Source organism: Nicotiana attenuata, unplaced genomic scaffold (assembly GCF_001879085.1).
Source record: "Nicotiana attenuata strain UT unplaced genomic scaffold, NIATTr2, whole genome shotgun sequence".
NCBI lineage: Eukaryota > Viridiplantae > Streptophyta > Magnoliopsida > Solanales > Solanaceae > Nicotiana > Nicotiana attenuata.
Window position 1 is genome coordinate 115,549 of NW_017672872.1, and position 11,993 is coordinate 127,541.

The following is an 11,993-nucleotide window of genomic DNA, read 5'->3' on the forward strand; positions in this document are numbered from 1 at the left end:
TGGAAGATGTAGCAGCTGAAGTTTTTTTTGTTGAAAGCCATGAGATAGTTGTACCTCCACAAGTATATATATAGCATGTTTGAGATGGGGCTTTATGTGGGTCAGACAAATAACCTGCATCTGCATGACCAATCATTTGTGAATCGGATTCATAAGAATAAAATAATCCCATATCAATAGTCCCTCGAAGGTATCTAAAATATGAATAACACCATTCCAGTGTCTTGTCGTTGGAAAGGGACTAAATCTTGCTAATAAACTTATTGCAAAAGTTATATCTGGTCGAGTATTATTTTCAAGATACATTATTGCCCCAATTGCACTAAGATATGGAGTTTCATCACCAAGAAGCTCTCCATCAGTTCCATAAGGTCGGAATGGATCTTTATTTATATCAAGTGATCTCACAACCATCGGGGTACTCAATGGATGTGCTTTGTCCATATAAAAACGCTTTAGGATCTTTTCGGTATAAGTGGATTGATGGACAAAAATTCCATCTTTCATATGCTCAATTTGTAGACCAAGATAAAGTTTTGTCTTTCCAAGATCTTTCATTTCAAACTCTTTCTTCAAACAGTCTACTGCTTTTGGAAGTTCCCCAGGAGTTCCAATGATATTTAGATCATCAACATACACAGCGATTATAACAAATTCAGATCCAGACCTTTTTATAAATACACAATGACAAATTGGATCATTCTTATACCTTTCTTTCAGCAGATACTCACTCAGGCGATTATACCATATTCGGCCTGATTTTTTCAATCCGTATAAGGATTTTTGAAGCTTTATTGAACAAGTTTCCCGAATTTTTTTATTACATTTAGGAAGTTGAAGCCCTTCAGTGATTTTCATTTAAGTTTCATTGTCTAATGTGCCATACAAATAGGATGTGACAACATCCATTAGACGCATATCAAGTTTTTCATGGACTGCCAAATTTATAAGATACCTGAAAGTGATTGCATCCACCACAGGAGAATATGCCTCCATATAATCAATGCCAGATCTTTGCGAAAATCCTTGTGCCACAAGTCGTGCTTTATATCTAACGACTTCATTTTTATCATTTCGTTTTCGCACAAAAACCCATATGTGTCCCACTGGCTTTATTCCTTCAGATGTTCGGACTATACGTCTGAATACTTCACGTTTTTCAAGTGACGCTAATTCTGCCTGGATAGCGTCTTTCCATTTTGGCCAATCATTTCTTTGTCTACATTCATCGACAGATCTTAGTTCAAGATCCTCATCTTGTTGCATTATTTCAACAGCAACATTATAAGCAAAAATGTTGTCGATAATAATATTATTACGGTTCCACCTTTTTCCCGTAGAGCATAACTTATTAAGATCTCTTCATTCTTATTGTTTCAGGTACCTGGACCTCCTCTGAGGTCTTATCATCTGTTATGTCAGGGGGCTATTTTTGAGCAATTGCCTCCATATTATGATCTCCTAGATCATTTCTTCGTTTTCGCTTTCGAGGATTTTTATCTTTGGAACCAATTGGTCTACCATATTTCAAGCGTGGATTAGAATCCTTTGCATTTATAGATTGTCCAACCGGGACATCAATTCGAATAGGAGCATTAGCAGTTGGAATATGTGACTTAGTCACCCTTGGTAGGTTAGTAAATGCATCTAGCTGTTGATTTGCAACATTTTGCATATAAATTATCTTTTGAACCTCGTGTTCACATTGATTTGTTCGAGGATCTAAATGAGATAGTGATAATATATTCCAATCTATCTCTTTTTGCAGCTGCTTATCTTCTCCCCCTAATATTAGGCCTACTGATTCATCAAAATGACAATCAGCAAATCTTACCATAAAATCTCCAATCATAGGTTCCAAATATTTTATAATAGAAGGAGATTCATACCCAACATATATCCTCAATCTTCTTTGGGGTCCAATCTTTATGCGTTGTAATGGAACAATTGGAACATATACTGCAAATCCAAATATTCTAAGATGGGAAATATTTGGCTCCTGACCAAAATTCAATTGTATTAGGGAGACTTTATGATAACTTGTGGGTCTGACCCGCACAAGAGCTGTTGCATGCAAAATAGCATGGCCCCATGCCGAAATGGAAAGTTTTATTCTCATAAGCATTTTCCTAGCAATTAATTGGAGGTTTGATCAATGATTCCGCTAGACCATTTTGAGTATGAACATGAGCAACTGGATGCTCAATTGTTATCCCAGTTGATATGCAATAATCATTAGGCCTAAGACGTAACCAACATTATCAAGACGAAGTGTCTTAATTGCATAATATGGAAACTGTTCTCTTAATCTTATTAATTGAGCTAGTAACCTCGCAAAGGCCAAATTGCGGGTTGATAACAAGCACACATGTGACCATCTTGTAGATGTATCTATCAAAACCATATAATATCTGAATGGTCCACATGGAGGCTGTATGGGCCCACATATATCACCTTGTATACGTTCCAAAAATGCAGGAGATTCAACTCCAACTTTAATTACGGATGGTCTAATAATCAGTTTGCCTTGAGAACATGCAGCACAAGAGAATTCTTTAGTTTGAAGAATCTTCTGGTTCTTCAATGAATGACCATGTGAATTCTCAATTATTTTGCCCATCATATTATAACCGGGATGGCCTAACCGGTCATGCCAAATAATAAAATCATTAGTAAATCCTTTGTTTACTATGGCATGTGATTCGACTATACCAATACTAGTGTAGTATAATCCGGAGGAAAATGCGGGAAGTTTTTCAAGAACATACTTCTTTTTCGCTTTTACTGTAGCAATATAAAGATATTCAATATTACCTTCATTCGTGGTCTCAACATGATAGTCATTTTGGCGAATATCTTTGAAACTCAACAAGTTTCTTTGAGACCTACTACAATATAATGCATCATTAACAACCAATATAGTTCCTCCTGGTAGTAATACAGTCGCTCTTCTAGAGAACTCAATTAATTTTGTACTACCAGATATTGTTATGATATTGGATCTTTCATAATTAAATAAGAGTAATATCTCTTATTTTTTAATATGGTGTGCGTCGTAGCACTATCAAGAAGGCATATCTCTTATTTATTATTCATACGGCCAACTGAAGATTGGAAAGTTTTCATATTCTTCATAAAGAAAAGAAAATACATTATAAGTAATATTGAAAAATTTAAGAATAAAAGAAACTATATTTAGGAAAGCAAATACTGAAAACATAAAAAAGAATTGTTCAAAATATGAACTTCATTAAAAAATATATTTAATTCTTATACTTTCTTTCCCAATAATAAGTCTTCAGTTATTATGCACAAAGAAGTCTCCAACTTCTAAATGAGTAATATAACCTTCAAAAATATTATCTTTATAGGCAAGGTTTGCTTCAACTTTATCATGATTATTCATAAGGTCGCGTCTCAACATCATTTGAAAGGTAAAGTGAGTCTCAACATTATTTTGTTTCCCTTTTATAGAGGCTTGATAAAGTTTGACAAAATATTCAGGCGTACGATAATTCGTGCCAATAATTTTTCCACATCAAATATTACCTTTGCCTTTTGAAGGATTTATTCTGAGAACCTTTATTGTTTTCTTGTTTATAATGACCACCACCATGGGGATTATTATTTCATCCCTTGCCACGCCCACGTATGTTCATACGGCCACGATAATTATTTTATCTTCTTTCAGACTTTTGATCTATCGCTATTACATTCTCTTCGGGGAATGGAGTTGATCCAGTGGAGCGGGCTTCATGATTTTTCACTAATAGGAAATTATTATTTTTTTTGCCTTAGCAATCATTATGCCATCAATATCATACATTGGGATTCAAACCCAATATGACTTGAACCTTGTGTCTTACCCTCATGGAACATTGGGACTTGAACCCACCGTCTTACCCTCATATAATATATATCACAAGTTGTTTCATTCATTTTAAGGAATGTAACATAATTTTGTGTAGCTATAAATTTAATTTTTGATCAATTCAATATAGTGAAAACTATCATAAAAAATAAGTGAATTGGAGTGATAAGAATTATTATCATTGAAAAAAAAATTGAATGCAGTACATAATCGTGTATTAATATTCTATATGTATAATTATCAAACAAACAATTATGTGCAGTGCGATGATAAATTAGTGTTTAATATTACCCACAAAAACTTTAGACATGAAAGTATATTTCCATAGAATAAATAAGTTGAACTAATATGTACTAGTATAATTTTGTTCTACTTAGAATACGTTTCAATAAGCTAAGTAGGCATAAAACTAGATGATATCAATTTTGACAAGTTTCAACATTCAATATGATTCATCTAATAGTTAAGTCGTTAATTTTAAAGTCATTAATTAGTTTGTACACTTAGGTGATAAATTTATTGAAGACACATTTAAACCTTTTGAAAATTTCGCAAGAATTCCTTCTAAATGCATATTCTGTTAGAATATTTGGATGTGACCTTAATTAGTCTAATTATTGTAATTCAATTTAATACTTATTTATTTATTTATATGTAGGATTAAACTTCTTCGTAGTTATATAATGAAATAACAATTAACCAAAACTTATTGTTTCATACCAATGCAATTATTATAATCATATTCAAAATAAGTTATGCATATAGTAATTAAATTGCAGGTTAAAGAAGATCTTAATAGAAACTTTATAAACATAGGAATGTATACCTGAATCGGAAAAGAAACTGACTACCTCTTTTAGGAAGAAGATAAAATTCGGATGAAGCAGATAACCTCAGTTGGTTAGAACCTCGTACTGATAACGTATTAAGAAATAAGAGCAAAATAGAATAATGGAGACAAGATATATGTAGGAGGAGAAGGAAGAAGTTATCTTATTCAAGTGTGTTCTTGTGTCCCTTCCGTAGGAGAATAACATCCTATTTATAGGTTACAAAATATCTTCTCAAATTACATGTACTAATGAACTCATTCATATGGTGTATAAATTCCCAAAGACAGTTACGGAAAGAACATCTACAAGGGACATCCACATACATTGGTTTATAACACTATATTATTTATACAGGAATATATCATTATTAATGAATTTGAAATTGTGTTTCTGAAGTCCAAAGGGTTATCATGCGAATTGAGACATAAGAATATTACTTTTAAAACATTTTTAAGATCGATTTTTCCCTTTAGATTATATTTTATATTTACGCGTAGTCTGGGTAGAGTGTGCTTCATTGGTAGCAAACATTCACTTGTTGCCTTGCGCCGACATGAGACTGTAAGCAAAGTAACAGGTATATGCACGTCGGACCCCTCCAAATTCGTACCAACGTAAATTTGCTGTACATTTGGCCCTTTGATAGCCATGTAAAATTCGGCAGGTCCAAAACTCCAAATTCGTATTGACTTCTACTTTACAGAAGAAATTGGACCTTAGCTAACCCAACAAGTTTGAAAAGTATCCATTGCCGTTTTGCTGTATAGCAAAGAATTGTTAAAATGGCTTAGGGATAGATTTGGAATAGGCTATGGACAAGAGTTTGCCTTTCTGGAAATGAGTCTGTGATAATTGATGTCAATGCACTTCACGTTTTCATGTCTTAGCTCTTAGGAATCCGTCACTATTGTGACTGGTATTTACCAATTAAACCCTGAAACATGACGTTTCCTATATTTCGTCCACTAAAAATGGACACTTAAGGCGGCGTTTGTGCTATGATATTTCACACCTACTAAAATTAATTCTAATTATGTTTATCGTCATGTAGCTTTGGCGACTTAGGATAGAGGATTAGGGGCGACTTCATAATTAGATTTGATTGCTCAGCGCAAAGTGAGTGAAACGATACCATTAGCAATTACATGTAGATGCAATGTTTGGTGAAGAACCACTAAACAGTAGTTACCAAATTTCAGATTGATTTCATCTTTGAGAAGAACTTATAGCTAGGAACATTGACATTTGATTCATGTTAATTAAGCTTTGGAATCTTTAACATATTATGAAGTAGTAGTTTACGAGAACAGAAAATTGTTTGCTTCTTTCTTTATAAGGGTAAAATGATTCTCATTCCGCGTCGTTTAGACAATTCAATTGGACAAGTTACAGGGACTGCGAATATAAACAGGTGAAGCATAAATGATTTTTGTCGTTTGCCTTAGTTGGCAAACCCTGTGCTAATTTGGATCCATAATTGTGGATTAGAATAGTTTAAATAAATTAAATAGTGATTTGTGGACCTAAATACAACCAATCTTCACATGAACAGGAGAGATCCATCAGCTTTAAACGTGTTTAGGCACATATATCCATGTTCTCGGAATAAACATTTGAATTAATGGGTGCATGAACAAACAACAATGATGATAGAATAAAGAAGAAAGAATTTCATATACAAAAGCAAACTTTCTGAGCAAACATAAAGAGTTTGAGATGCCAATTCTCCCTAAATTACAAACTAGTCACAAATTAACAAACAAACGAAAGACAGTACAACAGAAAAGATTCCAAAAAAAAAAGGTCGTCTTCTTTGGCGCATGAATGAAATTAACCAAATATTGAATTACAAATTAACCCCACTGGTCACCATCCACCTAACACCTTTCATAGATCTTCACTAAATATTTGCAGGTTTTTTACACAAACTAAGAAAAATTACGACCCCACCTCCTCACATGCCTTCATAGAAAGAATACAACACTACATACAGATCCACCCTTGATTTGCTTGTCTTTTTCTTCCCGATCTTTCTCCACATGACTATTGCCTTCCTGTATCAACACTTGTTCAACTTTTTGGTCTGCCCTTTACTTACTCCTTCCCTAATTGGAAAATTTTATTCCTACTTTTATTATAATCCATTTCTTTAATAATGATGGTTCTTAAAGGATGGTGATGTACACGATGTGGGGATAATAAATTTGACTTTTTCCTCACTAAGAGGATGCCTTAGTAACATCTTTGCTAGATCTATTGTATTTCATGTGACTCTTAACCAGCTGCCCTGCTGAGATAGCAGACATGAGAGAGAGCTCACCAGCAAGAACAGAACCTGCTACTATTGTGGCCAAGAGCCTTGCATTTGACCCTGCTGCCTCCCTGTTTGCACCTTTCACTCCTAATAAGTTCAAGCAAGCTGACTGTGATGCAAGTTGAGTTCCACCACCAACTGTGCCAACCTGAATTCATAATGAGAAATGCATTATTAATACAATATACATGACGTGTAAATGTGGTATAACGATTCATGAAACACGAGCAAGTTTGTCTCCCACACCTGCCACTTGATCATGAATTTTTAACAAGACAGCCTCTGTCAATGAACCCAAATGACTAAAGACCATATTAATATTTCTGGCGCCACCTGGCCTTCTACAGACACTACACTAGTATATCTCAGTATTTAATTGTTCAGCTATTTGTCATTATTTTTTCTGGGGAGAATTCTACTACTATTAAACTTGAGATCTGATGAAATCAAAGCTGTAGCCTGCATTCACTTCGTTAAAAGCACCGTCTCTTTAATAATTTTAAACTGACTTCTTGTTTTTATCCATATTTTTTGCATTAAAAATCAGTAATTTAATGATTTTTGTTAAAAATATATGTCCTCACATGCAGTACGGCTTGGTGGAATAATGAATGAAGGTGCAACGAAAGACAGCAAGTAGTATAATAAAGAGTAGAGTACACATGTCAATTATATACCTCAATAGAAGGCATAGTTACTGAAATATGGAGGTCTTTGCCATCATTTACAGCCTCCATCATAGTGATGCAGTGAGAACTCTCAACATTCTGAGCAGGGTCCTGGCCAGTGGCTAGATATACAGCGGAGACGATGTTACTGGCATGGGCATTGAAGCCACCAAGGGCACCAGCCATGGCTGAACCAGTAAGGTTCTTAAGCACGTTCAGCTCCACTAGAGAAGCAACCTCTGTTTTCAAGACTTTCTTCACCACTTCTTCCTTGATAATTGCCTCGCAAACTACCGATTTTCCTCTCCCTTCAATCCAGTTAACTGCTGCTGGCTTCTTGTCCGAGCAAAAGTTCCCTGTCATGTTTCAAATAATTTCAATTAAATAAACATCGGAAAAAATAATAGTAGTAGCAACAATAAATGAAGATAGAGAACCAAAAGACGTGTACTATAACTGGATCTATATGCATACTAAAGAGAGAATAAATTGTGTTGTACTTAATTATTCTTTTTTCCATGCACTGAATAGTACTAATATGGAATCTGCCATGAAGATAGACCTAGAATTTTTATTATTATTATTATTTATTTATTTATTTTTGGCTTAGATAGAAAAAGTAGTAGTACTGAATAATAAATAAAATAAAAAGGGTCGACGGAATACCAGATATGCCGATGACGTCCATGTCGGGATATTCATTCTGAAGGTAATCCAGAACGTTTTGTACACCTTTTGACACCATGTTCATTCCCATTGCATCGCCAGTGCTACAGCTAAATCTCATATACAGATTTTTACCAGCTATAGCACATTGAATGCTCTGTAATCTGGCAAATCTGCTTGATCTGCAAAAAATCACATTCAAAACATAAATTATAAAACTTGAAATCACAACATTGGATAACATGCAGATTACAGATAATCTCAGCATCTATAAAATGAGCTAGTAGTTAGAATACTAGAAATTACCAATACTTTCTTGTCCTTTTCCCTTTTTTTAAGGTGGGTGAATTGAATAATGTATTCAGAGAAAAAGGATTTTAGAAAATAAAGGAAAAACTATATTAAAAGAAAGAAACAGATATGTTCTCACTAAACACATCAACATTAAGAGATCCTAAAAGGGGAAAGCTTAAGAAAAATTGTAACAGAAAATATTGACTCAAGATATAGAAAGAGAAGCAAAACTTAAATGCTCTGTTTGAACTATTTCATGCTAACTCTCACCAACTATACAAGAGCTCCAACATTCAGTAATTTAAAACTACCAGTTATGTATCGTGTTTTTGAAGGAAATTAAGCATAATAATATACTCCTACGTCTTGGGAAACAATAAGCATAAGACGAAAAATAGAATAAAGAAGAGGAAGACGAACACTTACTTGTTGAAAACAAGTGACAGAGTCTCAAAATTCAGGGGATCCTCCACGAAGAACTTCAAATCCGCAGCCCTTTTTGCAGTGGCGAACCTGACCACAGGAGCTCTAGTCATCCCATCTCTGAGCAACACACTTGTGGCGCCACCAGAAGCAAAGATCGCCTTGCAACCCCTGTTGGTGCTAGCCACTAAACATCCTTCCGTCGTCGCCATTGGCACCGAATACTCTCTTCCATCAAGCAACAATGGCCCCGCAATTCCCACGGGTATCTGTACGTATCCTACAGGCATCTCACAGCACTGCCCAAGGATAGATTCATAATCAAATCCCTCCAACGGTAGCCCTTCCAATGACTTCCCTGTAATCCTCTGCAACGCCTCTCTACGAACAGAAGCTGCTCGTTTGCAATCACCAAGCTTCGATTCCAAAGAATAAGACGGTGTTTTCCCCTGGACCACAGATTGTACAATCTCCTCGTCATTCTCGGATACTGCTGGTGTAATTATAGGTGCAGGCTTCTCCGCAACGGATAAAGCTACCTTAGCAGGTTGCTGTGGAACCATTGGGACAATTTGTCGAACAGGCGGTGGAGGAACAGCAGTACAGCCGAGAGTCGTCGCAGCAGCACATGGTCCACGTCGGCTATCTTCCTCAATAATAAACTGCTCAGTATTCTCATCTTCAACATCCCAGGAATAACTGTTGGACCTTGAGACAAAAGACTGAACAAATCCGATCCCGAAAAAGCCCAACAGATATATAACAGAAGCGATCAACGAAACCATAGCGACCAATTCAGAAAAGGTGACCATATGGAGAGGCGTCGAATTACGGATCTTCTCACGCCACCTGACGAGAAGGAAATACATGACAGAGAAAAACATGGTGAAAAATAAACCATTGGTGAGATACAATGGGAGTGGAAGGGCATCAGATGCTTTGGGAGAGGAAACTTGTTGGATTTGTTTGTGGGGTTTGAGAGGTTCGCCGGCGGAAACGTCATCTTTGGAAGAGTAAAAAGGCTTGACAGGTCGCCGGCGAACGTCCATTGTTGATTTTTCCGGTAGGAACACCGGTGAAGAAGGAGATAACGTGAGAAAATGAGGAATGAGAGAAAGAAGTATAAGCAGTGAGGGTATGTATGTGTGGAGAAGCGAAAGTTGAGGAAATGTATTTATAGAGAAAATGCGGTTAGCGCGCTATTCTTTGGGGCCACGCACTCCGCGTGCTGTTCGCCCATCTACTTAGTGTTTTTTCTGTTCTTTTTAAATTTTTATCTTCTTACGAAATGATGTCTGAATTTATCCCGAGTAATCTATTGACGATGTACATGTCCGGTCAGACCTCTCTATTAATAGTCCTTCATATAAAAGTTAATTTTTTATGAAATCAATTTTTATGTTATGTTATAATATATGTTCTTATAACAGCACATTACTATAATGCCAAAAAAATTTGGAACAAATAAGATTGTTATGGAGAGGTTTGACAGTATTATAGTCGCTAAGCATATGTCTCGGGTAAATTCTGTCCAATAAGGCACATATTTCCTATCGAGATGGATATAGCTATTAACAGCGGCGAACTCAGGAATTTAGTCTCGAGTATTCAAATTTGAAAGTAAAAAAGGAATTTTTACACAAATAGCCGGTCATATTCATTGTTTACTTTTTCAGGCATATATTAAATTATACATCGATTATACACAATTATAAATATATAATACATAAGTTATGCATATATTATATCTTCGTTAGTTATTTTCTATACCTTTCAAAACTTAATATTTTACTAATATACGCGGTGTAATTTTTCACGACCACCCTTTAAGACATGTAGTTTCTGTTAGCTGATGGGCTCATCCGAATTTTTTATAGAGAAAATCTCACTTTATACCCATTAATTCCAAACTATTTACTCTTTAATGCCCAGACCCAAACTATTTACTACTCCTACCCATGCTGCCCAAACAATTTACCCGGTTATTTCCCAATAATCTTACGTCTGTTTGCGACTGGTGGCTTTGGAAGTTCATCAACTCCTCGAATTGGCATGAGAGACTCATTCGGGTTTGGCTGATTGATTAACAAACTTGGTGGAGAATTCCGAATCTCCTCCTGTTTTTTTTTAAGAAATAATACCAAGAGTAAAGAAAAATGTAAAAAATTGGAGCGATACAGAAGATTGACATAACTTCTGAGTAAAGACGACAGGCACAAATAGTGAAAAATAAAATGTATGGAGAAGGAATGATGTTATAAATAGCTAATAAACATAGACACCTCATATTTTGACTATTGAATACCTTCTTCTTTCTCTTCATCCAAACTGTTTTTTGGAGATGTGTTGTACAAATTCAAATCCACCATTGAAGGACCTTGAAGCTTGAGACTCATAACTTGGTTTGTTTGAGTTTTTAATTATTTTGATCCGATCCTATATGGGTTTGTTTGGAAAGTTGATTGGAGGTTGTAGCTAAAGTTTTAGTCAATTTGGTGGAGATTTTGTAGTAGATTTTAGAAGTTTGGGTTGAAATATAGTTGAACAAGAGAAGAAGACGAATTTGTATTGTATACTCAAATAGTATACAAATATGCCATTTTGGTATACAATTCATTCCAACTATATACCCTATTAGTATAGCTATATACTATATTGGTATCATATGCTAGTTGAATCATTTTTTGGTTGTATTAGCTGCATTTATTAGTACAATATTTGATTTTCTTTTAATAATAGTAATATAGTACAATATCTTGAAATACTTTATTATATTAATATGTGGTACACTATTTTTTTATTTTTCTCTTTATGCATGTGTGTTATGTAATAGTAGTATAGTCATATAGTTGCTGGGAATTAAACAGTAAAACTGTATACCATGTTGGTATAGTTATATGCCATATTGGTATCATATTGTAGTT

The 11,993-nt window shown here is 34.9% G+C and overlaps 1 protein-coding gene across 1 annotated transcript; it reads right to left on the bottom strand.

Moving 5' to 3' along the window:
* Positions 1-6,354: 6,354 nt before the first annotated feature.
* LOC109214780 (3-hydroxy-3-methylglutaryl-coenzyme A reductase 1) lies at positions 6,355-10,233 on the bottom strand. The gene is made up of 4 exons (XM_019378728.1): positions 9,073-10,233; positions 8,353-8,534; positions 7,696-8,042; positions 6,355-7,166 (listed from the first exon to the last, which is right to left on the bottom strand). The coding sequence occupies exons 1-4, from the start codon at positions 10,116-10,118 to the stop codon at positions 6,924-6,926; spliced, it is 1,818 nt and encodes a 605-aa protein (XP_019234273.1). The 5' UTR covers positions 10,119-10,233; the 3' UTR covers positions 6,355-6,923.
* Between the last annotated feature and the right edge of the window lie 1,760 nt (positions 10,234-11,993).

Bases quoted from the DNA above. Each gene is read 5' to 3' on its own strand.
- LOC109214780 (XM_019378728.1), bottom strand. From the start codon at position 10,118: ATGGACGTTCGCCGGCGACCTGTCAAGCCTTTTTACTCTTCCAAAGAT. The intron at 8,535-9,072 runs GTAAGTGTTCGT...GATTTTTTGCAG, and splicing joins CTGTCACTTGTTTTCAACAA to ATCAAGCAGATTTGCCAGAT. The intron at 8,043-8,352 runs GTATTCCGTCGA...GAAACATGACAG, and splicing joins GGACGTCATCGGCATATCTG to GGAACTTTTGCTCGGACAAG.